Source organism: Anarhichas minor, unplaced genomic scaffold, assembly GCF_050575085.1.
Source record: "Anarhichas minor isolate MPS153535 unplaced genomic scaffold, ASM5057508v1 ptg000024l, whole genome shotgun sequence".
Classification (NCBI taxonomy): domain Eukaryota; kingdom Metazoa; phylum Chordata; class Actinopteri; order Perciformes; family Anarhichadidae; genus Anarhichas; species Anarhichas minor.
Genome location: NW_027466470.1, coordinates 11,326,907 through 11,354,808, shown reverse-complemented (window position 1 = coordinate 11,354,808; position 27,902 = coordinate 11,326,907). Strand labels below are relative to the sequence as shown.

General features: G+C 43.9%; 2 protein-coding genes across 11 annotated transcripts; one reads left to right on the top strand and one right to left on the bottom strand.

Moving 5' to 3' along the window:
- Positions 1–10: 10 nt before the first annotated feature.
- Positions 11–19,069, bottom strand: LOC142955899 (TSC22 domain family protein 2-like). 8 transcript variants are annotated; one of them, XM_076097133.1, is made up of 5 exons: positions 16,609–19,069; positions 10,633–10,707; positions 2,293–2,344; positions 1,807–2,017; positions 11–1,770 (listed from the first exon to the last, which is right to left on the bottom strand). In XM_076097133.1, the coding sequence occupies exons 1-5, from the start codon at positions 18,381–18,383 to the stop codon at positions 1,568–1,570; spliced, it is 2,316 nt and encodes a 771-aa protein (XP_075953248.1). In that variant the 5' UTR covers positions 18,384–19,069; the 3' UTR covers positions 11–1,567. The 8 variants fall into 8 exon arrangements, with proteins under 8 accessions (XP_075953248.1, XP_075953250.1, XP_075953247.1 ...); XM_076097135.1 differs by having other exon boundaries at positions 11–1,752; XM_076097137.1 differs by lacking the exon at positions 11–1,770 and adding an exon at positions 6,092–6,171 and having other exon boundaries at positions 1,875–2,017.
- Positions 19,070–22,728: 3,659 nt separating this feature from the next.
- On the top strand, positions 22,729–27,767 carry LOC142956167 (profilin-2-like). 3 transcript variants are annotated; one of them, XR_012955996.1, is made up of 4 exons: positions 22,739–23,053; positions 24,432–24,624; positions 25,670–25,888; positions 25,989–27,767. XR_012955996.1 is itself a non-coding variant. In XM_076097564.1 (3 exons), exons 1-3 carry the CDS (start codon positions 22,925–22,927, stop codon positions 26,024–26,026), a joined length of 360 nt encoding a protein of 119 aa, XP_075953679.1. In that variant the 5' UTR covers positions 22,729–22,924; the 3' UTR covers positions 26,027–27,767. The 3 variants fall into 3 exon arrangements, 2 of the variants coding, with proteins under 2 accessions (XP_075953679.1, XP_075953678.1); XM_076097564.1 differs by lacking the exon at positions 25,670–25,888 and having other exon boundaries at positions 22,729–23,053; XM_076097563.1 differs by having other exon boundaries at positions 25,670–27,767.
- Positions 27,768–27,902: the final 135 nt, after the last annotated feature.

Sequence of the window (27,902 nt, the reverse complement as noted above, 5' to 3'; positions counted from 1 at the left end):
CCGACACATCTTGGAATCTGAATATTGCTTTTATTTAAATACATTAAAATTTGCAATGTAACAAAACTATTGGCATATGAAATTCAAACACCATTTAATGAACAAACATGGCTCACTTCATTTTTCTGCGACTAGTGTCAGTCACACTAGGTTATTTTTCTCTCTGCTCCGCATCATTTCGCCTGTTCACAGACTATCTCACAACAAGAGTGCTGAATAAAAATGAGGTAAGAAAGTGGTTTGAAGATTACAGATCATGCAGAACATGCTGAACAGCAACAAAATAGTTTGTGAAGAAGGAAGTAACAAAAGAAATGAAATACATGTGTGCATTTAAAAATAATCAATTTACACAGCTTTGCATCTTTGGTTACAAAGTAGGTTGATTTCACAGCTTTCCCCCCCGATCCCCTCAGGACAAACATTGGGAGAAAGGAAATGAAGGAGGGGGGTGATGGCAATACTAATTCACTTTTAGATGAAACCAACAGAATTTAATCTTCATCAAATAAATTCTGCAGGCTCACATTAAGATTTGATGTCAACGGCTGAAGTGTCACCCGTCAAGGCTCTTAATACTTTATTATACAAAAAAAAATAAACGTACATTCATACTGGATCTTGACGAGCTATGAATTGGCAATTGCAGCGTATAATTTGAGTTAGTGTTAAACATTTGTCAGATTTCTTTCTTTTTGTTTTGCCTACGATGTTAAAGCGTTGCCCCCGGGACGAATGGAGAATCTGTTGAAACACTGTAGAAGAGGAAACAAGCCACCGGGCTACGGTTAGACAGGTGTTGTGAACTTGTTCATTTATGAGAATAGCAGCCCTGTAATAAATAAAGACACTCAACAGTAGAACTCAAAAGACCGATGCAAGAGTTGGACTTGATGTGACAGTAACGGCAGCGGTGTGGCGCTCCGAAGAACAGACACTCTCTCTCCCGCTTCTTACTTTACGACATGAAACAGCAAGGCTAAAAAAATACCCCTTCACCCACTCAATTATCTCATTTAAAAAAATAGTCGCTCTTTTTGACAATCACTCCCGTCCGTCCCTTATGCGAGCTGAAGCCCCTCCCTTGCCAACACACCCACGGCTTGAGCAGGTCTCAGGTCAGGTCGTGAACCGGCCCGGCTCGGCGCCTGGTCCAAGAAAAGACATTCCTGTCCCCGAGCTTGGACCCAGCAGTCAACCGCTGCGGGAACATCGCCAAGATGAAAACAAACACCGCGACCTTCCCTGATACTCTGTCTCTGCACACACTTTCTGTGTCTCTCTCTCTCTATCTCTCTCTCGATGATTGCATTAACACTGGAAAGGCCCACAGTACAGATGCACACACACTTACATTCCAACACCAATTCAGTCACACTTGCTAGCTCACCCTCACACACACACACACACACACACACACACTGTACTTTGTGGTCAAGCTGGTGGCGAAGAAGACAAAGTTATTTTTTTTTCTTCTTTTTAATTTCACATAAACTATTTGTAATAAGTTGTAGAGAAGATGCTCTTTTCTTTTTTCCTGCCCTTTGCGAAGCAGGGCAGATGCACTTCAAGCGGAGGTGACGTTGGGTTGCATTTGTTGTTGGCTGGGATCGAGCTGAGTCTGGAGCTGCTGGGGTTTGGGCTGCTGCTGCTGCTGCTGCTGCTGGAGCTGTGACTGCGGCTGAAGCTGAGGCTGTTGCTGAAGTTGAAGCTGAGGCTGGGCCTGCTGCTGAGGCTGGGCCTGCTGCTGAGGCTGGGCCTGCTGCTGAGGCTGGGCCTGCTGCTGAGGCTGGGCCTGCTGCTGAGGCTGGCTGAGTCCTTGCTGGGGGGGCGTGGTGCCGGAGCTGGTGGCCGACTGAGCGGGCAGCTGAGACAGCTGCTCGCTGTTGGCGAGAGATTTCAACACAGCGTTCTCCTTCTCCAGCATAGAGTTCCTCTCAAACAGCTCCTTGATCTGCTCCTTTAAGACCTCCACCTCCTCACGCACCGCGTACATCAGATGGCTTTTCACCAGGTCCTGCAAGAGACGGGAAATGTGCAACAACATTAAAAAAAGACCCGACCAGAGGCAGCAGTCACACGGAGGCCGATTTATCATGTTCTAGACAAGGACATCAGAGGGAAGCTCAAGGCTACATGTGTGCATTCGAGTATATTAAAGACTCTATGAATCTAAAAAGAACATGAGAATAAGTCAAGACAGACATGAGAGCTGGATGTCGGTATAGCCAAAAATAAAAAAAGCGAGAGAACAATATACTGTGTATGATCCGTCGTGAATGGATTACTTACCATTGCCTGTTCAATTTTATTATCAATGGCAGCAACATTGGTTCCCGAGGCCCTGTTAAAAAAAAGAAAAGTCATGTTAGAATCAATCCGAGTTCAGAATTCAAAACCAGAGACAGAGACAGAGACAGAGAGAGAGAGAAAGAGAAAGAGATTTCTTGTCACAAAATGAATGACACTGGTGCTTAATTAAGCCAACCCGCTATCAGATCCCCACAGGAAACCAGTCACCTCTCATGAACATAACATACATTATAACTCCTATCTAGATCAGGTCACTGAGTTTACAGGAGAGAAAAATAAAATAAAAAAAAAAGCTTGGCTGCAGGCAACACAACAAATCCAAGCTCGCGCAAATCTTGCGTCATTTTGTGGAACCGACATATTCAGTGAAGGTGTGCTAATTAGCGCCCACATTCTCGCACCCCCTATGGCTGTATAGCTATGATGACCCCATTTCTTTTGTGGGGGGGGGGGGGGGCTCATTCAAATCGATCATAAGTTAGCTGTAGTGCGCGAGGCAGCGGGCCGGTGTCTCCCGGTGTTACCTGCAGCGTGTCCGACAGGAGAGCAGCGGGTCGCGTGCCGGCTCGGGTCCCCGGGGCAGCACGGTGGTTTGTAAGAAAACGTGCACGGCATGGCGCTGGCTGCTGCGGGAGCTACATCGGTAGCGGCAGGGGTGGAAATAGGCCAACCGGAGCGGCACCGGAGGGCGGTTTAGTGGGGCAGCTTTGACCACATTTAGAAAAGTGAAACCTGAACCGACGGGTGGAGGGGTCAGGGAGTCTCCTCTCCACCCACTTCAGTCACATAACAGGCACTGTGCCCTCCTGACTGCTGGAGTGTGTATGGAGGCCTACTATTAATACATTTAATTGAGTTACTGTGGTTATGAAACAGCCTCAATGTAGTACTGACACCTTTATACCACCTCCACAAGTAAACGAGACCAGCAGAGAGATGACTTGATATTTCTATAGTTTTTCTGCTCGTCCTCAGTGTCATAGGGTCGGATTCCTGGTCAATTCAGATTAAATCACGCAGGTTCACCAGAAACTCCAGAGTTTGGCCTCGCTGCTCTGCCGGTCCCACGCTGAGAGCAAACACCGACACCACGCTGCTGGAGGACCAGAACCAGGACTGCCCGTAGCAGACTGACCCCCCCCCTGCTGCAGCTAAAGGTTTTCTAAAGGAAACATTTCCACTTCCATCCAAGGCTACCGCCAACGTCAACAGCAACGTTAACGAATCCATTCAGAAATGGTTCAATTAACAGTTAAGTTCTTAATTGAAGTAAATTCTTGAGAAAAAAACAACCTAATATTAATTAAATGTAGGCTTTTCGACTCTAGCACGGCAAAACAATGTTCAGCCAATATTAATTCATAACAGCTCATATCCGGTTAAGCGACAAGAAACTGAAGTGCAGAAATGTCGAAGATGTGGAACGTTTTAGGTAACCGTGTCACCATTAAACAGTTTCTCCACCAGAGGGAACCGAAAAGCTTGTCTTTTCTAACTCCATCATGACTCGGTGAATATATCTAAGCTCTTCAATAAGTTACCTAATCTAAATAAAAATGTTTGATAGAAATGCATCACTGCGGTATTTTGATATTTTAGAGATCGGCCTATTGATTTATTGGCCTCAAAGAATCCTGGACCGGTCGGACTCTAATAAAGAATCCTAAAAGAAGGTTTACGTCTGCAGCAAAGCGTGACATCACCATAAATACCACCACACGCCAGGAAGATGCCTGCAAGTAGACACCAGGTTGACTCTAGACTCCCCCTCAGGACACAATGTTCTGTTCCTCCACACCATCCATTGCGTGTGTGTGTGTGTGTGTGTGTGTGTGTGTGTGTGTGGCCAGAGGAAGCGCTCGCTAGATTGCCATCAGACGGCTGTGTTAGGGAAGGAATGTTCCCTATACCTCTGCTGCTAGGAAACACTGTCACTCACAGCCTCTTCGTGTGACAGTGCACCGCTCCCTTTGACCCCCGTCACATATGACAATGTCTAAACATGAGCGACATGCAAGTACATCATACAAGGAACAAAGCAGACATCCGTTAAATAAGATACACATGGTGTCACTCGGCCTAGAAACACACCCATCACTTCAAGAAATAAATTACAAACAAGCACATTTCAGCAGTCAGTACTCACTCGTTAGTGTCCCTTTACCTCCCTCAGACCACATTATGTGACACCCCCCACTGGCTACATAACCAAATGTTAAAAGAAAATGTGTGTGTAATTTAGATGAGGCGCTCCTATAGTCATCCACAGGCCTCTCTCAGTCTGTAAAGTACAGACCCTGAATAGAGTCTCTGGACTACACCCATGTTGCTTCATCAGTGGCTTCAGACAACACACGTTACCATTAACAAAATCACTCTGTAGCAGTACAACACAGCACAGTTACTGTTCACTTATGGCCCCATCTTAGCCCTCTTTAAGGTCAATTCACATGTCGAACCTCTTCCCTTTATTTTCCTAACTAAGCCCAAGAAATAAGAGACGGGAGTTCAGTTTGTAAGCTGCTGCAAGTTCACAACAAATAGAAGGAACATTAAGATGCACTTTGGCTGTTGCCAATCTTAATAAAAAAAGTGAGGAGACGGCTTTTTTTTCCCAGCAGTTGCTACATAATTTAAACTTAACTCGGTAAATGTTTACTTTTACTCACTTGTGCTAAGAAATATCAAGAGAATGCACAATAATTATTAGTTGTAATAAAGTAAATTTAATTATTGTCGCGGCCCTTCGTGTGCACACTGCGAGTGAATGAAGAACAGCTTATCAGGAATTACAAGGCAGCAGTTTGTGTCGCACCAGTGATCCACATCCAGCGACGACTGTCTGAGTCACATGATTTGACGAACACTGAAGACGACGTAAACCAGAACAGAGAGGAGACGGAATGAAATAATTAAGAATGAGTGCGGTCGCTTCTGCAGACAGAAGAGGAACAGAAGGGCAGACGCTCCCTGGAGTATCGGGACAAACTAACAAAAGGTTGAGATTTTGTGGAAATAATTACCGCTGGGGAGGGAAATTTGATATAGAATAGATTATTGTGACGATTATTAATTAACTTATTGTCTGGTCTATATCAGAAATGTGGGAACAATTAGCATAACAGTCTCCCAGAATGGAATTTGATGCATTTAAATAGCTTATACAGTCCAACAGAAACACTAAAACCCAAAGACATTACAATTTTCTGCCACTCGACTAATCATTTCAGCTCTTTAGTCTTTGTTGCCGCTCCTAATGACTGAATGAGCTCACTGCCATTAAAGCAGCGGGTATGAAGCATTTCTCCAGCTGGCTTCAGTGGAGGCAACATTGAGCCGGATGAGATCAAACCAGGAAAACTCAAAACACCAGAGTGTACCGTCAGTGGGACATGCGACGGGCCAGTGATGGGTTCGTAACTATGGAGACTGGAAAACATCAACATACGCAATAATACTTCTCAACGTGTGAGGTGGATTTGGACAGTGAAGTAGTTCTGCTTCCTGGATTCAAAGCGGGTAAAGATGAGTTTGATACGTCCCGATTGGCTAGTTACAAGAGTCAAAACCATATTAGGACACCATCTGGTGCTCAAAGTAGAACTTCCTCCAACAACTGGCACCGGGGGAAGATTTTTGGAAACCACAACATGAGTGAGAGTGCCTGGTTAGAGCACCAAATCCTGACACACACACACACACACACACAATCCTGTTTAAGCTTCTATATCTCATGTCGAAGCCAAGAACTTGTTCCAGTGCCCTACTTGAACAAAACCTGTTTCGGTGCATGGTAAAGCCTCCTCCTCTGTGTTTCCAGCGTTACAAAGAAGCAGTCTGTAACTCCTGAGGGCTGGGCTGAAATGAAACACAACGCTAATGAGGGTTTGATCTTACGCTGCCACTGATTATGCAACCAACGCCTCTGTGAGCTTCACCGTCTCCATTAACGTGACTGACGTTTATAGGCTCCGGGTAGAGTTCAGTACCCACCCCCCCCCCCCTAACAATGTTAGCTGTAAAATAGGAACGTCACTAAAAAAAAATCCATTAGCGGAGTTTACACTCATTTGGAGCAGCAGATAATGTGAACACTGAACAGTTGTCGCTCCTCACCTCTGGCAGACATGCTGGCTCATTCAAGAGCAGCAAGTTTCCTTCAGCAACAACAAAGCAGAGTCAAGTTTTACTCGACCTGAGACATGACGAGACAAGTTCAGAGCTGAAGAGGCGGGGCCTGATCGTGTTCCCAAGGACAACAGGTGCACAAGTTGTAGTCTTTATTAATCTAGAGCGTATTTTTTTTTCTATCCGAGCTGTGGCTTTGTAATGCAACTGTGCGGGGCCAGCTGACAGTGAAATCAACACCAAAAGTATACAGAGTCTTTTTTTAACACTCCTATCAGATTTGAATAAATTTACTTTACTTTTACTTTTGTCTGACAACTTCCCCCATTTCTGACACATTAGATCACAAAGCTGTGCATGTAGCGGGGCACTGGCACGCAGCCAGTGAAGAAGAAATGAGGAAGAGTGAGAGCATCAACCCAGCGAGCATCAAAACTGTTGAAGAGTAACAGAACTCTGGTCTACTTACAGAGTGAGCTGTAGGTGGGACAGGCTGTCTAATGGAGGCGTTCATTTTAAAGTTTACACTTTTGCACCCAAGATATCAAGAGCGACTGTATGACGACGCACATGATATGATTCAAAGAGGTGGTGGTGGGGAACCCGGTATGATGGACAATATAATAAGCAAAGTACCGTATTTTCCGCACTATAAAGCGCACCGGATTATAAGGCGCACCTTCAATGAATGGCCTATTTTAGAACTGTTTTTATATATAGGGCGCACCGGATTATAAGGCGCATAGAATAGAATAGCGTCGTAAGCGTGTCTCTTGAAAGGTGCCATTTTGGGGTCTTTATACACACAAGTGGTGTTGGACTAGGAGTAAGCACAGTACCGGTGTTTACCGCGGTGCGGCTTTGTAGTTTACCAGTCGTACTGAAACATTTTGACAGAGCGCCGTGTACAACCAGTATGGATCAACCAATTAACCAATTGATCCATATATAAGGCGCTCCGGATTACAAGGCGCACTGTCGTTTTTTGAGAAAACTAAAGGCTTTTAAGTGCGCCTTATAGTGCGGAAAATACGGTAAATCCAAAAATAAAGGACACAAAAGGCTGAAATGTGTGTTTGTTTTTTAACTATGATAGTCAACTAGAATGGTTATTGTTCCTGTAGGCAAAACTAATTACATAATTCTATAGATCCAAAACCTTTTTTTTTTTAAACTACAATAGCTGTTCTAACTGAAATTTGGTAACATTTGGAGTCGAGCAATGTTTTAAACAAGGCAGAGTCTACAGCCATGCTAGGCTAACACCAGCATGCTAACCCTAACCCTAATATTTACCATGTTAACCATCTTAGCTTAGCATGTTAGCATGCCAACATTTGCCAATTAACTCTAAACACAGCGTACAGCTGAGGATGATGGGAATGTCCTCAGCTTTAAAACTACAGTGTTGGAGAAAACTGAAAGTTTTTGCTGGACTCCTAAATATCGGAACAGTTCAAAATTGTTGCCGAATGAACAATTAAAAAGTTGTATGTGCTTTACGGTTTTCTAAGATTGATGAGGAAGAAAAACAAAAAGGACAGAACAGGATGACGTGCTACTAGAAAAAAGGTCCTCTGCCGTGTGCCAAGCGAGCCACAAGGATGCCCGATGCCCATATGGGGGAACACAGTCCTCTGCAGGGCATCTTGCATAGTTCTACTGTGCAGTTGGTGAGGCTTAAAAGCCTCATCTCTAGCATGCCTTTAAAAATACGTCCCTGTAAACAAACACGAGTATAAATGTGTGTTTGTATGTCATGTTCTCTACTCTGCAGAAGAGGTTCTTTATTACAGCGGACCATGTGGTCTGACTCCATCTTTTCCATACAGGGACTGGGTTAAAAAAAAAAAAAAAAAAAAAAAGGATCTGTAGGGAAATTTAAGGTCAGTGTCCTCTTCTGCCAAAATGTCGCATGTATTTTTTTGCTTTCACAATCTCCTCTATGACTTCATCCGGTTGCCTCGGACATGGTGCCAAATAAAGCAGAGATAGAGTTACAGCCTCACAGTTGTTCGACTCTGCCAACCAGTCAAGTAGCATCACTTCATCGTGTTACCTTATCAGACATTCGTGTGACATTGTCAGAGTTAGCAGCATATGAATTCTTGAGTTACGGCCAAGAACGCGCTTTGTGAGGTCACGGTGACCTTGAACTAACAAAATGGAATCGGGTCATCCTCGAGTCGAGGTCGTTTGTGCCAAATTTGAGGAAATTCCCTTCAGGTGTTCCTGAGAAGAAGAATTGTGCGGACGGATGGACCAACAACCCAAACAAATAATGCTCCGGCAGCACAATCAAATAGACTGAATTAGGGTCAATACCAAAGGCCATTGACAAGATCTAGCAAATACAGTGTGAAACAAAGACCGGGCTATCTTTGCTCTCATGGAGACAGAAGCAGCCTTTGGCAGAACAGCGAATCCACAACAGCAGCACTCAAAATAAAAAGAAGGAAAGCTTGGGGCTCATAACAACCCAATCTTAATATGTTGCCTTCTGTTGAAAGTAGATATCACTTTAAATTGGGCAAATGGAGGAAGCAAAAGTAAAACAGACAATAAGTCTTTAAGTAATAACACTACACACAGCATCTTATTTTTGACATTGCCATCACAATCATGATTTCCCTGTTTTTACCACCTAGAAAGTTAAATAAATGCAGCTGAGGCAGCAAATGGATGGTGTGTGTGTGTGTGTGTGCGCGTGCGTGCGTGCGTGCGTGCGTGCGTGTGGGGTAGTTCCTCGGTGGCTGGTGATGGTGTGTCAGCTCTGTATTTCTCTAAAAACAGTTTCATTTCCTGTCACTCAGATATGGTTTCATGTGCTTCCCTTTTCATTTTTGTAGAAGGCATCATGCTCTCTCTCACTGTGACATTGTTGTGTGTGTGTGTGTGTCCACATGTTACAGTGTCACGCATCTATCCAAGTCAATGATCAACTTAAAACGTAACTATGATTAACGGTCATTTGACAGAAACAGCGGAGAGTGTTGCACTACAAACCAGGCTGTTATTGAGGTCCTGTGTTACAGTTAGCATGCACACACACTCTTCAGCCTCACTCCACTTAAAAGCAACAAGTTGAGGATGTTAAAATGATTAATTTCTAACAGTGTGAGAGCTGAGATCTTGGCTCGTCAAGACTGTTAATCATTCAGCAAGCAACATGATCAGTCAGCTGATCAGACGCGTTGTAAACAAGCAGCTTTTTCCAGATTAACTGGGAAGTGAAAATTCATGCGAGTGATAACTTTACCGAGTGCCTGATCAGAAATATCTAGACGGCAGCTCTACTTCCTGCTTCAGCTTTGATCATTTCATCTGTAGATTAAGAGCCTCGAGTTTTACATTGCAGGAAGGATATTTGGGGTATTTTTTTTGGGGTACTTCCAAATAACTTTGATTAGATAATTGTGTTCAGAGCTGAACAATAAAAAAAACAAAAAATAAAACAGTCTCTGGTGCTGTTTATGTATTATACCCACAATGATACTGAATTTTTGTGGCCAACATTGATTTGAGTGTTTATAATATCTAATAACATCGGCCAATAGAATTAATAAACACAAAACAAACAAGCCTTAATACTCAGCCTAATGTAATTTCTGTATTACAATTGTTTTGTCACATATTGGCCAACATATACACACATGGCTGCAATAAGCTTGTATCATATTATTTGAGAAAAAAGATTACTGGATGATAAAAAAAACAATCATCGGTTGCAGCCGTAATGTTTTACTATATTTGAGTCAAAATTCCTTGCATGTGCACACACACACACACACACACTTGGCCAATAAAGAGGATTCTGACTCCGTTTAACCGCCTGGTTTGTCTCCGCACCCCACAATCTCAGCAACTAGCTGGTACATAAGACAATAGAGCCGGTGGCCAAACTCGTGGAACACCCAGGCAGTGAACAAACCAGAATGTTTAAGTGGCACAGACAATCCTGTTACAGTCAAAGAAAGCACCAGAGGCCGTCTTTGGGAGAGAAATCACAGAGAGACGGGGATGTTGTTCGGGAAGTCTATTGGCCAATCCTGCTCTTGCTTCCAGGCTCTGTTTCCAAACTCAATCCATGCACGTGGAGAAAGCAAAGCTCACTTCTACTGAACACCGCACACATGTTGTTGCACTATTGCAGGCCTGTCCAGTCCAGTCCAATCCAGTATAGTACTGTACCTATCAATGTGGGCCTTTGAGTCCCTTAATCTGCTGCCAGACTGGAAGGCCTGGTAGAAAGCCTTGGAGGGGTTCCTGTTTCAACCACATTCAGGGAAAGAGAGAAAAGACAGAGATAGGGACGAGTTGAAACAGTGAAAGCAGACTAAAGTCCGAGAAATGTTTCCTTATGTAACCCCCCCCCCCCCCCTAGAAAGGCTGGAGAAAAGGCTCTTTCACAAACACATATGTGACATTAGAACAGAGTAACGCAAAGGGGCTGAGGAGAGAGAGTCCTGACCTCAATGCAGGAATGTGTATTCAAAGGTGGGACAGCTTCTTTAACTTTAAGGGCCTCCCTCAGGCCATTTCCCTACAGCAGGCTGGCCATCACTCACGCTAAGGTAAACTCAACGCACTGTTTAAAAAAAATAATCAGCCATTACCTCTGGTTTTCAGCTGAAAAATGTAAATCCTTCTCCGTTGTTAACTGTGTTGAGAATTTACCGGTCATTAGTTACGAGTACACTGTGTTTTATGCCATGGGATGTATATTCCGGGAAGGGAAAGGAAATCCCCCCTCTGACCCCTACACACAATCACCTACACACACACACACACACACACACACACACACACACACACTCACTCATTTAATCTACTCCAGGCTTGTGCCTTTCAAAACTAACTGCTTCTCTCCCACATTCACCCGAATGTAAACGCACACTGACATGAGCACATACGCACACAGAGGAGCAAGCCAGCGCAGGCAGAGTTACACGCACACAGAATGAGGAGTTCTTTTACAGCATGTGTGTGAATGTTACATGCCGCCAAGTCTCTTTTCCTAGAAATCTCTGGCACGGACTCCCTTGGTCACATTACCTCACGACTAAACACTCTCACAAAACTCCCCCTATGCCTCTGTTTAATTTTACTTTGCGGGCAAACGGCCCGAGAGAAACCTCTCACACACACACCTCCGCAGATATACAAGTCTTCTTTTTTTCAGAGCTACAACGCAGAGGACTGTGCAAGCCAGCACAGGTCAGACGACTTGGTGTCCAGCAACCTCTTCATGAAACGAGGTTAAGAACCGGAGGAGTCATCGTTCCTTGTTTTCAATTAGCAAACACTCGACTCTCAATGGCTCTCTTTGTAACTCGGAACTCTAACATGTCAATATCCATTTATGAAAGCCCCTCTTTGTAAACCAACTGTGTTGAGCAGTGGTGAAAATGCCGTCTCCCCCATAAACCCAGAGTATGGTGTGTGTGTGTGTCCGTGTGTGTGTGTGTGTGTGAGAGAGGACAGAAAGACAGAAAAAGGGAGTGACCTACCACACATGTACACATACTGTATGTGCAAAAGTCCTCTTAAACCTCTGTCTCAAAGCAAACCAAAAAACGATGGCTGCACATGCTTTGCCCGATACTGCCCGAAAGCAAATGTATGATCTGGCAGCAGACTAAAATAACCTTTTGAGTGCATTCTTGCTGGTTGATGTCACACATCTAGCTGGAGCACGTCACATGGTTTCTCCCTTCAATGTGGGCTGCACTGCGAGCCAGTGGGCGCATCAAAGGTTAAGTTTCACGGCGCTGAACCTGTTAATAACCTTGCCAACTCATTGAGCACGAGAAAACCAACAGAAGCCTTAAGTGAGGAGGAGGAGGAGGAGGAAGGGGGGGGGGGGGGGGGGGGGGAGGAGGGGGGCAAAAGAGTGAGTGGAAAGTACACAGAAAACAAAAGTGTTATCATAGAGTTTTTGCTTCTGCGTCAAGGTGTTGCGGAGGCGTAATGCGTCGGCCAAGAGCTGCGATTGGTCGATCAGGGACCGCTTATGCTATCTCCTGTGTTTCCAGTGCAAACCCTCCGATGAAGCTCTATTCAACAAATAATTGCGTGAGCGTGGCGTAATGGTGTTGGGGCACAGGAAAGCGGGCTGACAAAGTGGGGGTAGCAGTAGACATACAGCTAGAGTAACCGATAGTCAAGGGGGTGCAAAGAGGGAGGTGAGAGAGTCGTGTTGAAATCTCTCACCACCAGTGCTCACCAGGCTTTGGGTTCTCAGCACCGTCAATCCATCCGCCACCGAGGAAAAGTAGGCCAAAACTATTTAGATTCCAGCTGCCCTATGGGAGTTTCTTTCAGCAGGTTTTTGGGTTGTAGACGAGGGAGACGGAGCACAGGGAGGACTTGGAGCCATTGTGTGATTACAGCATGGCCACCAGAGGATATTGGGAGCTGGGGTGCTAACATCCCACTAGTACAGGTTAGTGACAGGACACCCATAAACATCATGCCCCGAGACGACCTCAGGTACCTAGTTCAACTTTTTGATTCTAGGCTGCAGTTCCCCCCCCAAAAAGTCCCTTCTCCCACATCACTTATAATAACTATCAGCGTGGAAACCGGTCAAACATAAGCTGCTTTATCGTGTGCTGAATGCAGGCAGGCAACAAGCAAGCATTGTTTCACCATCGAAGGATTTATATTTATTTACCAGGATTTTTGTTTTCACTGAAAATCGAACAGAAGTTAAGCAGCCAACTTCTCAAAACTAGAAAGAAAATGAGAGAAACTGGGTGAGCAGGACAGGAAGTGGGAGGCACTAAACTAAAGCTTAATTTCTAATTGTTTTATTGCCACAATGTATTTAAAGGGAACTCCGCCTATTTTAACCATCAAAGTGTAGTTTCCGGTGTTGGGGGCTCCAGCATGGAATCTGATAAAGTGACTCAATGACCAATTATTCATTTCTTGTTGGTGAAAAACCAGAAGTACAAAACAGCTGAAAAGTGAGTCTCTGTAAACCCTCAAGTTACTGAAGTACCACTTTCCAAAAACAAGATAACGAGCATATTCTCAGCTGAGCTTATCTGCAGCACAGTACAGCACATCCTCAGCTAACAGGCCACCGAAACCTTGGACTGAGTGACGTTCTTCTGCTCGTCAGAACAATGGAGGGCCTCCATACCTGGGGTGGGGGTGGAGGTGATGGCTGAAGCAAAGCCTACAGACTACAACCAAAGTAATGCACCTTTATTTTTGAAAATAGCTCTACGGCTGAGAGAAGGCCACAAGGATGAACGACTTGACTTGTGTAAACAGAAATATAAAACAAACAGTCCGTTCATGGCCGTATCAGAAGACTCATTATTACACTGTTGCTAAAGACACTCCGGAGGGGAGGGGGGCTGTTGAATGTAAACACCTTAGAGTGCACAGTTACAGGTATCGCTCCTTTACGGGTACCGTGCAGCATTACAGCATGAACGATGGCAGCCAGGTTCAGAACTAAGGATTACCGTTGGCCAAAGATGTGCGTACTTCTACCTCTGTGAGCCCACAAAATGTCACATAATATGACCGGAGAGCCCCAGTGCGGAAGTGGGGAGCGAGCTATGGAATATGAAATGAATAGAAGGTGGAGGGCAGTGTGAGGGACTCCGACTGAAAACAGGATACAGCCGTAAACCAGAGGTCACACAGGGGAGGCAAAGACCAAGTGGCACATGTTGTCTCTGTGTCTCACACACACACTCGAAAAATGAGGACGCTGTTAATGTCCATGGTGAATTTCTTCAAAAGTATTGCCTCAATTCCTCCTCGACATGGCTACTTGTACGCACGCACACGCACACACACACACACGAAGTCAACCCATCCCCTTTCACAGACACACCCCTCATCCACCCACACAGTCTCTCAATTCATGTTCACAGTAACTGCTCCACTATGTCCCTCCCCTCCCCTCCCTCCTAAATCCAATTTTACATAAGCTACCATTATGCAAGGACAATAAACCGTGCCTCCCCAGCATGCGTTCCATAACGCACGGGCTACAGAAGAAATGCATTTACCCCACGAAACAAAAGAAACTCCTCTGTGCGCAATAAAGACATTATGACAGTGCTTTCAATTGTTGAAGCCATCTGGGAAACATTAAGCTGAATCATATTCTAAGTATGAGAACAACAATCTGTAGTCTATATCTCCACTGTTTTGCTTTAATTACTTGCAGTAAAAAAACAAAAAAAACAACAGGGTGGAGGAAGATGGGAACAATCATTTGCGCCTTACAAATGGCCAAGAGGTTTTCCAGGTTGCGCAAGCAAAGTCTACAACATGCGGTCAAAACTGAGTGTGTGTACAATAGCTTTCTGTGTTGTGCAGATTATAGACATTAGCTACTGAAGTAGTCCATTTGAGGAGAAGATGGAAGTGTTTTGTTGTGTGGGTGGTAGGGCAGTAAGAGACTCAATTAAAAAAAAAAAAGTGCACGGGACATGTAGAAATTAGGCAAGAGACAAAAAAAAGCTGGAGGGGATGTAGCAAGCATAGTTAAAATGCCTGGTGAAGTGAGGCACACCTCCTCCACCTCTTTGAACATACCACAGTTGCTGGTGCAAATGAACGTCATTCAGCACTTCAACTGCAGTTACACAACTGTCACGCCGCGTCGGTCAGGCAATCGGCGGGGTGGTAGGTACAAAGCACCGATTGCAGCACTGACGCTGCAAAACAAACTCTGAATGACTGCTTCACAGCTCTTGAATTGGGGAGTGTGCATGTGGATTTAACCACGTTGAAAAGGGCCCTAAACAGAGCACACAGTGCTTAAAGCTCACATTGTATTGCAAAAGAAAAGAGCCAACAAGCACAGTTGGTTGACACACCCCACTGTCATGTGTCTTATCTGTGGAATAGGGCCACAGTGGAAAGACTACTGCTCACTGTCTGATAGGGCTTAGCTGTCGTAAGAGGCTCCCGCTCTTATCAGCCTGGGAGCTGGGTCCTCTCACCAGCAACACATAGGTACTCCAAAAACACACTGAAGCCTGTGACTATAACGTTCAGAGACCGAGTATTCTCTGCACTTTAGGGAAGTTTACATTTATCAAACACTTTCTTAATAATTGTCCATCCATGTGAAGAAAAAACAATTTGTGCCAGTGTTCTGCAATCTGGATATCTAGTCTGGTCTTCACTCGGGTATACCTTTAACACTGTAAAAGGAAACGACAGAGATTTAAGGCGCTGTATCATTTCCGCTCATGTGTGCCATCGACTAAAAGTGAAACTAAGCGCTAAGAATCAGGAATTAAGAGAGAGAGAGCGAGAGAGAGATTACTTAAGGAAAGGAAGTAAATGCCATGACCCATAATAAGATTGCCACATGTACACAATTGTAGTCATATTTTGCCGCGTACTATCTTGACATAACTTAATTATCCCTAAGGAATAATACCACATTTCAATCTTAACCCCGATGTGTAATATGTGTATGAATATTCTGTGTGACATACACTTTCAGAGGATATAAAGATTAAATGTACATAACTCCGCTTATAAAACTAAGAAACTGCATTTAGCAAGTGGCCAGAAGTAGCTTGAGGCTAATAGAAAGCTCAGCTAACTCTCTCTGCACGCTGGCAAACTAGCAACACAACTTGGCTGTCTGCAGCCAAGGCCACCGTCCTGGAGGGTGATAGCTGAAGAGGGAGGAAAAGGAGGTTGGAGATATCAAATCTGCAACACAAGGCTTCCACAAACAAAACACAAGTTCACAGCAAATCCCAATACTACAGGAGTGGTGTGAACGTTTAACAAGTCGTTGCGTGTGCAGTGGAAGCCGTGGATGTTCACCTCGAGTATGCTACACTCCACTTACTTCTTTAGGCCCTATTGAGAAAGAACATTAAGTTTCCTTCCTGTGCCACTTTTCTCTTCCTACTACACACTCCCCTCCCTCCACACCTCCCTGAAACAAAAGGGGGAAAACCTGTTGATGACCAACTACCTACTTGTGATCACTACACATGCCTGCTTTAACAAGTGCCCTGAAATAGGCCCAGTTAAGACTCACACAGTATCTGAATGTTGATTGTTCAACTGGTGTGCGTTACGGATAACGTTGCACAGGCATGGTGATGATTCTCAACAGGGAGGATACTTTTCACACACTTTATATTAAGATCGAGAGACTGTTACCTGTCCACATCCCCGTCGCCAGGTATGTGGATTCCAAACAGGCTGTTGACAGTCGGAGTGGCGAGCTGCAGGCTCTCAGGCATGAAGGCCTTCATCGGTTCCTTCCCAGAGACGAAAGGAGAATGTGCGTTGACGAGACCCTCCGACTTCCCTCCACCACCCTCCATATGTCCAAATCCAGTCGCCGGGAGGCCCTGCATCCCCAAAGCCATTAGAGTCCTGCTGTGGGGTATCTGACCTGGAGGCAAACTGGAAGTTGTCATATTTGGCAAGGCTGCACTGGAGGCACTCAGCACAGCAGCGGGCACACCGGAGCTCATTGCGATGGCAGGCACGTTTTGTACACCGGAGGATGTGGGGTGGAGGCCGTGGGGCTGAGGCTGTCCAGCAGTTGTATACTGACTCGCAGCGTGCTGCTGCATTGTGGATCCACCAACCAGCACGGAGCCTCCGACAGCCCCCATTCCTCCAGTCTGCAAGAGGCCTGGAGCCGGCTGTCCAGTAGGTACAGATCCACCTCCTGCAACATCTCCGACCTGACTTGGCACAGAAGGGCCTCCAGAGGCCGGAGGCAAGAGCGAAGGGTGTCCCTGTCCCACAGGCTGTGGTCCTGCAGAGAGGCTGGACACTGGGAGGGACTGGCCAGTGGAAAGCCCTGGCTGCATGGAAGTGGGCTGCTGCTGATAGTACTCCATATGGTTCTGTGGCAGTCCAGAAGACTGGCTGGTCAGGTGGTGGCCCATAGGAGGCTGCTGCTGCAGAGGGTAAGCAACAGGCTGGGCTGAAGGAGGCATGATGGGGGACTTCTGTATGTGGACAACCGATTGAGGCAGGCCGTTTTGTCCGACGGGCAAGGCGCTCTGGGGAGCAGAAGGCTGGATACCTCCCACTGGCTTGCTGCTGGAGAAAGCACTCTGTGTGGCGGACCCACTAACGCCCTGTGGCCAGGCACCATAGTTTTGATGGTGGATTTGTGGCTGCTGCTGCTGTTGCTGAGGTGGCGTCTCCACCGAATGCATGCGGGGTGAAGAGAGAGAAGCATCCGCCACAGAGCCCAAGCCCTGACCCGAGTGTGTCACCACAGAGCCTCCCGTATGCCCGAGCCCACTGTCTCTGTCTGCAGCCGGGTCCAGTGTCGTCGCACTGGCGTGCCTAATGCCGTCTACAGTCCTGGTCACAGCAGAGCCATCGGAGTCCTTCTCATAAAACTCCGTACAAGTCCATCTGCCTCTTCGAAAGGGTTCTCCGGTACCATGATCGAGTTTAATGACCCTGAAGCGCGAGGTGCAGCTAACCGTGGAGGTGACTGGTGGAGCTGCAGGTTGGGATGCGTTTACCGACACACCGGCTGGCCCAGCGCCGGCTGCTGGAGCAGGCTGTTGCTGCATTGCCCCGGGCCGAGCGCCGATCCCCGGCGGCGGCTGCTGTCCACCTGGAGTTGAGCCCGACACTCCCACCTTCCGGAACTCCCCTGTGAGATTGCCCGATAGCGCGGACAACTGCCCGGCTTGAGGTATGTGCGACGGCGCCATAACACTGATCGCCTCTGGCTCCCCGACATTATTCAGGGCTTCTTCGGATGAACTTCTGCCACACGCGGGCTCGTACTCGGCCCGCGACATGTCGTAGATCTCTGACGACACGTCTTCAGCCCGGGACTCGTCCGGGTCCTCCAGACTCTCCGTGTCGTCGGCGGCACCGATAGCCGCCACCTGGGCCTGAGTCACACTAGTGATCTGAAAACAGCTCTTCTTCTTGGCCGGCATTTTCGACATATTGACAGCCTGATTTCAAAGTCCAGTATGGCTATGTTTATCCTCCGTCAGAAAGGGAAGAGCCGGATGCCACTTCTATGGGCTTATATCATATTAAACAGCAAACTTGCGTCTATTTTACTCAGCCTGGCGAACGATAACTGTAATCAATAGGAATCTACGCCATCCCTCTTCCTCTCTCGGTCTCCTGTTGCGTTTCATGAGCCCATAACGCAACACGTCGTGTCGTCCTGTCCAGCAATGCGGCTTCAGACACCGATACCAGCCGCCTGTAGGGCGATATATCCAGAGCTTTCTGTCGGTCCCAGATCGGCCTACGGATGTCCCGGTTGTGCGGTTGTCAAACAGCCGTTGTCGCAGTGTGTTGCCCAGCTGCAGGACCTACTTTAGGCTGAGGAGGGCCCGCATCCCTCCACTCTCTGAGCTAGCTAGCGAGTGAAGCCAACTGGCTGCTGCACACTCCCCCTACGTCGGAACAAGTATGTGAGACATCTCGCCGAGAGGAGTCCTTCTGTATCCACTCACCTCACCGACTTAAAGTCATTCGGTGGCGACACTTACTTTGAAGCAAACAGTCGATCGAGAGAGAAAAACGCTCTTAAATTCCAGCTTTTAAAACAAATGAGAATCTAAACAGCGCCCACAGTTGCCTCCCTCTCTCAGTCACTCTTGACAAGATGGCTATGTTGTATGTAGCCGCGCTGCATGGTGGGTAGTTAGCGTGCGCAAGGAAGTTAACGTACGAGTCGATTGAGAATTCCCCCTCGTGCTGCGTTCAAGTCACCGTCGGAAAAAAGGATGTCTGCGATGAGCGCACAGGTAATCGTGAATTAATTTGGGAAAGTGAACATGCAATGGACTGTCTTCAGCTGAATGTGCCTTTTGTGGGACCATGGGGCAAAAAGAGCTGGTGGTGGTGTCGAAACAAGTAGTTGATTAATTGAGCAATTCTGTTAATTGACTATCATTTTTTTTTAAAGCAAAATGCCTTATATTCTCTGGTTCCAGCTACTCTATTGTAAGTATTTTCCCGCTTTTCTCAGTTCTATTTTATTGTCAATTAAATACAAAAAATAAATAGCAAACTTAAGACGTCACCTTGGGTTCTGGGGAATTACTATAATCTCACTCTTCTGTCTTTTTTATGCTGGAATGCTACCTGACGGCAGATTTGCAGTGTGGTGATTTGATTAAGATAATTAATTTAGAAATAAGCACCACAGAAGCTGATAAAATTAAGTTTTTAAAATTAGATTTGATTCAGGGACCCTCTTAAAGTCAGGACCCTAAGATCAGGTTACATAGCAGAAGTCCCCCTAAGGCCTTTATGAAGTCTGTTCATTTTGTCCTTGATTGGTCATATTTGAGAACAACTTCTTAACTAAATAGCACAGCCAGATACTAGTCATGGCAACTAGTGATTGAAATAGTCATGGAGTTTATCTTTATCAAGTATGCTCATCCTGTGTGAATAATTGACGTGATATCTTGTTTCCAAAGTTATTCCTTTGAACTTCAAATGTCAGACTTTATTGGAATGCACGTGAATGTATCAACTTTATCTCCTTCTCTCTCTCTCTCTCTTTTCTCTCTCTCTCTCACTCTCTCTCTTCTCTCTCTCTCACTCTCTCTCTCTCTCTCTCTCTCTCTCTCTCTCTCTCTCTCTCTCTCTCTCTCTAGGTATTTGTATTTGCTGCAGTATATGCCAGCTAATATTATCAGAATTCTCCTACATGTAGAGGTTGTACAGTATAAAAAGAGATCACATTATCCTATTGTTCTTGTTTTGTGAGGGTGTTTTATTATAAATTCATTGTGTGCACCATTATAGAGTCATGGAAAGGATCATACAAATATTACAACTAAAAGGCTATACTACAACTCAACAATCCCATAGCCTTTTTTTTACCTAGGGTGTTTAATTACTATTGTAGGGAGCAAGGAACGTTGGTTCTCCAGTCTTTATAGATTAAATTTGGTTGATACAAAGCTATTATTCATATTACAGCATTCACATGACCTGAACACAGCTAACCTCTTTTCTAAATTCATTTAAATAGCACCGTTGCACTTATACTCGGCCTTAGTTGATTGGTGCTGCGGTATTATAACTGACAGCATAATGAGCATGCAGTAACTCCTGTGATCACCACACTACTTTGTGTTCTTTAAGTAATCAAGAACAACATTTTTTTTAAAGCATTTCATAGAAAGCAGTGTGTTCTGCAGGAATTGACTAGAGGTTGAATAACCAAGCTGGGGTTGAAGGAATAGTATGCATCATGCATGACTAAGTCATAGCTGCATTGCATCTGCAGCATTTGATGAGGTGAAGAAGTGAATGTTTTTTTCAGCTTACAAGGTCAACATAAATACATGTGAATAAATACTTGGGGCTACAGTGTCACAAACTTCAGAAAGTATGTGAGTAGATTTGCATACAATTTAAAGTGCTGCATAAATCAATCACCTAGGATGTTTCCAGTTTGACAAAACAAAGAATTCCTAAAAGTCCTCAAAGGTTACCAGTTTAATTAAGACATGTTTCTCAGCTCTGCCAGTCACGAGTATTCAAACCATAGAGAACACTGCCTCTGGTGGCCAAGAAGAGAATGTTTCACTTTGGAAGAGGGACATGTGTCTTTATCCTTTTTTGGTTATCTTCAATGAACCTTGAACTCTCCACCATCTAAGATGGCTTATATCCCTTAATGCTTAATGTGTTATGCCAATAAGCATTTGCCTAAATATTAATAGCAAATGCAAATTCAAACAGTGCACCATTCATTCTGCACATGAATACAACTCGTCATATAATTGTACCACATGTTAAACTGCCTTTGAATATTTTGCTTTGAGTCATATAGATTGCATGTTTATAACGCAGTTATTTGCATTGAGTTTTTATTGAAATTGCAGGTTTTACGCCCTGGGAAATCTTGAACGTTTAATAATGTACCACATATTAAAATAATTGTTTCCCCAAGAATCAGTTCCTTAATTTGTTCATTAAGGGATTATTTGTCTCTCAATTTGATTCTTTTAACATATACTTACTTATGAGTTGTTGATAAGCTTCTGGTATTATTGAGCCATTTCACACAAATAAATAGTATCGGTTCAAATCAATTTAAACTTTGTTTTCAAATCATCAGATAAAAGGTAAAGTGACTCTTTCTTAACCATGTTCAGGCATCAGCTCTTCCAAAATAATGTTTTCAGTCTTGCATGTGGCCATGATAATCTGGATTTAAAAACTGGCCACGGTGCCTGGTTTGATCCCTAGTTTCGTCAAGATAAAGAATGGGCTGAGAGATTGTTTTTGAGCAGGACACTAAACTTCTCCAACACTCCACTGCAGCACGAGATGAATTTGAATATAGAATAGCACTTTTACTTTATTTAACCCCGGTGTTTGGTTTATATTGATTTTTGTTTCCAACTGGTTCGCCCTTTGGGCCCAACTAAGCTAAGGGCTGTTTGTGTAAAAATGAATAAAACCTTTATTTAAACTCAATATCTAAATAGTTTTAAGCGGTAACCCTTTGCCACAAACAGTGATTGCACAATTGATGAAGGTGATCAGGCATAAATGAGCATAACACATTGTCAATACACCAAATAAGATCATTTTCTTTATATGATATATGGCTATGCATGACCAAATCTATTTTGTTTGTAATCCACATGTTGTGCATATGTATGTTTGGGTCAATTAGACCTAAAACAGAACTAAGTTACTGGAGCAGACTTCTGAAACATGTCATCAGTTTGTAAGCGATTCTGATACAATTGGGACAAGTTTAGTATGTTAATGTTAATATTGTGTAGCTGGTCTCCAGGATAACATTTTTAGTGACAGGTTAAATGTTTCTCAAATACTCATGAATAACTCAGATTTTGCAGGAATTTGTGGCTTATTAGTAGCCATCAGTGAGGAACCTCCAACCAGGCTCTCACCATTTAAAAAAATACATTTTTAAGCAGTGACGTTAGGCTATATTATGAAAGTGAGAAGAACATTTGGGAATCCATCATGCATACAGATAAGAGCATTGTGTCTATGCGCACTGACGGTGACTGCTATCATTAGCTACACAACCGGTCTGACGTGACGGTCTGTCTTTGTCATTGTTCCTTCACAACATGAAGATACCTTCAATGAATGAAAGAGTGGGTGACTAAACGATTCAATCATTAAATCCTCATCTGCCTCCATGTGTACCCCGGCATTGCCTCAGACAGTTGACTCTTGGCTGAGCTGATAAGTCCCTCTTTATTCCGCCGCCTGCTGCCAGAAAAGCGCCCGGGGATCTCATTGTGCGGAGTGATCTGAGACGGACTACACCCAGCCGCTGCATCACTACCCTGGCTTTCTTTGCTGCCCTAGCCTTGGCGTTGGTCAACGTCGAAGTGTGGGTTTAGATTGGAGACTCTAAATTCGTCTGTAGGTCTTCTTCCGATTTAGGTGTGTCCTGTTCGGCAACCATACGTCCGAAGCTTTTAGGGATTTTTTTATATATAGCATCAATTTCTTGAATATGTCTTGGCAAAGCTACGTGGAGAACCTGATGGCCGATGGCAGCTGTCAGGATAGCGCCATTGTTGGATATACGGACGCCAAATATGTTTGGGCAGCACATGCCGGTGGTACATTCAACAATATCACGGTAAGAGGTCAGAATTAGGACGTGTGGTTTCGTTTGACGGTGTTGTTTATGCATCAACCCACGCAGGCGCTCGCCACACTGAGCCGCGTTAAAACCGTTATCTCGCAGGGTCTAAATGAGCTAACGGTACCGTGCTAGCTCAGTGCTAGCTAGTCTATCGGTGGCCTGTGTCCGTTATTTCCTCCTTAAGGAAACGTTGCGGGATTAGACCTCGTGTTGATCAGAAAAAACAAGCACGTACTTAAACACCCCAGAAACAAATCGTTGCCGTTAAAAGACACTTATTAAAAATGTCAAGACGCTGTCGTGTTATTCGTAACGGTGATGTTAAAGCCAGCGAGGAGACGGTGGCTGACTTAAAGCGGGCATGCTTTGTGTGATTAGCTCACGTTAAGCTGCTGCTCTACCTGTGGTTACCTCTGGCGGACGATTGGTCAGCCGACGATAAGGCTCTCTAATTACTAACTCGAGTAATCTAACCTACATGTATATATATTTTGGATGGAAATTACAATGTTTTTTTGTTTTGTATTATTAATTGAGAGGGATGCACGAGAGCTAGACCATCATGAATAAGACGTCACTTAACTTCCGCTCCTCACTGCAGGGATGGGAGGTGGTCAGTCCCAGAGATTGTGATGGTTTTTAAATTGTGTTTATAAACCTCTCTTAGTATCATGCTGGTAGCACGCTTGGTTTTATACATAGTTCTGGTGCCAGGATAGCAGGTTTACCCTATTGCTCTGCAGATTGTTTTCTCCATTTATCCCTCGTTCTATAGAAAATAGTGGTTATTTAATTGACTTATATTACATATTCAGTTTACTCTGTCTGTAACTAACTACTGATCTGTCTATGACCAACAGGAGCAGCACGTCCTAACGTTTAAGAAGCTGGATCCACCAAATGATGAGAATTGTTGCTTGATTATTTTCTGTTGATTGACTAATCTCTTCTTACATTTTAACTCTATACATAGATTATTAAGCACTTTGTGGATGTAACACAAAGCGGGTGTTCCTGGTAGACGATGTCAAACAGAGAGTAAATAAATTTCCCAAAAAGTCAAGGCACAATGTCCATCCATGACAGTTCATTGTCACGGTATAAAAGTTAGAAGTTTACTTTATCGTGGCTGCATAGTTTGTCTATATATTACTATCGTGTAGCCACTATCATTTTTATTTTACCGCAATGTAGCAGGGCCTTCTGACTTATTGGGAATTCATGTTCTTTCTAGTGGGAACACGTTTATTTATGTACTTATTAATGATGTTTCTTTTATACTCACAGGAATTATGCTAGTCGTGTAACTGGAAGCATGTTAAATCTGTCTGAGGATCTGAATGACATCCTGTGGTTTTGTGGGTTTTTTCAGTCTCAAGAAATAGATACCCTTATCGGCAAGGACAGGGAGAGCTTTTACACCAGCGGTCTCACTCTGGGCTCAAAGAAGTGTTCAGTCCTCAGAGACAGCATCCATGATGACGGGGATTGGACAATGGACATCAGGACAAAGAGCGGAGGAGGAGAACCTACATACAATGTCTCTTTGGGAAGAGCTGGAAAAGGTAAAAGTGTAGATTCAAAACAGTTAACCTCATCATCACAAAGCGGTGTCTTCACGAGTTAAGATACTGTGTTGTATGTTATTTGACTTAAGGAAGTGTAGTCTCACAATCAAGGGTTTCTTTGGTTTTTGTACAGTTGGTCAGAAAAATCATGCAACCGCGTTGGTAAATTATGATGGCATTTGCCACTATTTATGATTAACATTATATTGACAAAATTCTTCCTGCAGATGTGATTTTCACATCGATCACATACACATCTGTGCGACTATATCTGTGTTGGAAACGTTATACACATCCCCCAAACCAATGCTGCACCATCTAACAAAATGTTTTCTCAGCAATATCCACTGGCTCATTAGTGTTGCATTACATCTGACTTGCTGTTTAGCAGAGGTCAGCAGAAGCTGTCCTGACCAATCGATGATCTTCCTACAGTTCATAAATGTTACATTAAAAAGAATGAAGCTACAATGGTGACTAGTGATATGTGGGTGTTTTTATTTTGCCACACCCACCCGCCCCGTTATGCATTAATCAACTACACTAACGACCAACTTTATGCATTATAGTAGCACAATATTCAGGACTACGGTCTGAGACGTGTGTGTGTGTCTCACACACAGAGGATAAGAAGGTGGACTATTGCACGCAATGTTTTGTAAGTTATTATTAACTTACTCGAAATGCTGCTTTTATCACTTTTTGACCCGCCTGCCTGAACCTGTGATACTTTCTAGTAAGCTCGCCCGCGGGCACTAAGGGTGATTGGTGTTGGAACATTTTTGGACACTGACTTCTCATCATTTGGCAGTCTGAGATGTACAGACAAATACACGGGATCAATTGGTAAATTGACCTGGTAGTGAAATCACCTATTGTTGTTTGGTAGCAAAGACAACCTGCAGGCCATTAGCCCTGTTTGGGTGAAAATGATCTCTGGTCTACACATTTAATGATACTTGGAATGCCCTTTCTTACCCTTTTTTTTTTTTTTTTTTTTTAACTTTCCTTAACTGTGCCTTTTCTATCTCTTCTCTTTCAGTTTTGGTTCTTGTAATGGGCAAAGAAGGGGTCCATGGAGGCGGATTGAATAAGAAGGCTTTCTCGATGGCAAAATACTTGAGGGAATCAGGGTTTTAATGTTTTCAAGCTCACGTAGATGAAATTGAGAGACAAAAAGAAGAGAAAAGAAATATTGCTGTTAAGATTTCTCCTGCAAGCAGTCAAATGTCTTGGAAACTTTTAATAGCAATGAAGAGTGGTAAGATACTGTGTCACCTTTGTTTCCCCCTTCGTCCTGTAGGGGGGAGAAGTTGTTCATTTCTCTTTTTTTCCCTTGTGTGCTCCTGTATTGGTTTTAGTCATGGGGAAAGGAGGCGGCCCATGGTGGAAATCTTAACAACAAAGCACATACAATGGCTGACTACCCGAGGAGGTCTGGATATTAAGCAACCTCTCCACCCATCCATCAACTTAGCAGCTCACTCCCACCCACCGCATTGTGTTGGCACTACTTCCAGGATAAGATGGCATACAATGTTACTTCCCCATCCCAGTCTACTTTTATATACAGCCTTTTGTTTGCTTAACTCCTTCCACACTCCTTTTTTTTTTGCTTTTTATTTTATTTACTAAGCTTCCCCACTTAAACATTGTACTTCTCATGTTTTTGGCACTGCATTAATGGCATGTTCATTGAAATGTTTATTAACCAAAAGTGTGCAAAAAATGATTGCAAAAGTGTAAAATAAACTTTACTCTCACTTTGTATAACTTTCATTTAGCAACTGGCTAATATTCCAAGGGGAAGTACACATGTAATAGTGGTGATAGTTTGCAAAGTTTTGCTTTTTGAGCATTACTAAAAGATGCCAGTGTCTTTTTTTTTTTTTTTTTTTTTCATCAGCATGTGGGAATTTAAAAGTTGCATGCATACCCTCTTAGCAAACAGACCCCCAGGCGTATCCCCGTCTCTATCCCTGCGTAATATTCCAGCCAAAACCATCTTCTCTCCTGCCTCCATCATCAAGTCTCCGAGCCTCTATTAAATACATGACAATTTCCTCTGACAAAGTCCTGTATGTGTGTACCAGTTGGCCACCCTCAAGCACAATGTCTTTTACCCTCCATCACATGCTTTCGCTATTGTACCTGAATGTGGTCTTAAAAGTTAATGATGTGGTGTTGGGCTGTTGTTTTTGAGTGTAGTGCAAGGTCAGCATTGCTGAGGTCTCAAGATATTGTCTTGATACTTCACCACATCCTGGAGTCTCAGTGGACGTTCCACCTATGTGACAGCTCGGTCATTTGTCAGTCAGCTTCTGCTATTTGTAAATCTTTCTGTAAATCACTACACACCTGTTATTTTCCCCTCCTCCCCTTTGGACCAATTGTCAGTATAAAAGGATTATCAGAATTACTTGAGCTTATTCTGATGGATGATTGTTGGCATTACCTGTTGACTGTAAACCATTAAGACAACTTCAAATGACTGTAAAACATTGAACTGCTTCCTTAGACTTCAACACTACTTAAACCCTTCATCACTAATTGACTTGTTGCTAACTTTATGTCCATTAACCAATGAAACAGCAATGTCATTTGACTACAGTGTGAATGCATTTTGACTGTAAACCGAGGCTGTTGGGCTCCAACACTTTGGAATTTTTTGCCTTGTGCTTTAGTCATCAAAGGTGTATTCACAAATTGTCATAGTACGGTACTTAGAAGTATATTTAAAAGATAAAATTAATGATGCTGTGTACACTAAACATATTGAAAATGGTGTTGGTTGGAATAAGAACATTTGTAAGTTGTCTTGTGAAATTTTTCTGAGAATAACTGTATTCTGTGCCATAAAAATCGATCTGATCTGTTGCTACTACGAGTTGGATTTTTAACTGCTGTCCCAGCAACAAGTAACTTTTAATGGCACTTTCCTACGGGATATTTTGGCATCAGTAATCTCCAGACTTTGTGGAATATGTACAGAATTAAACAACAGAAAAAAAAAGTTTGCAATATTTTGTCTTTTGTTTTTTAGTTGGAAATCCCTTCTGCCACAAAATCTATTTCAAATGCCATGAATTGATGACACATCTTGTTTACAGACGGATCAAATAAAAGTTATTCCAACCAGAGTTAAAGCCAATATGTCCCGTCTGTTACCGTGTGAATATAAACTTGTATGTTAACCGTTTCAAGAGATTTAAAGTCTATTTTAATTCAGGTATTAAGTTCTAACTTATGGTATTAATGATTCACTAGATTAGCAA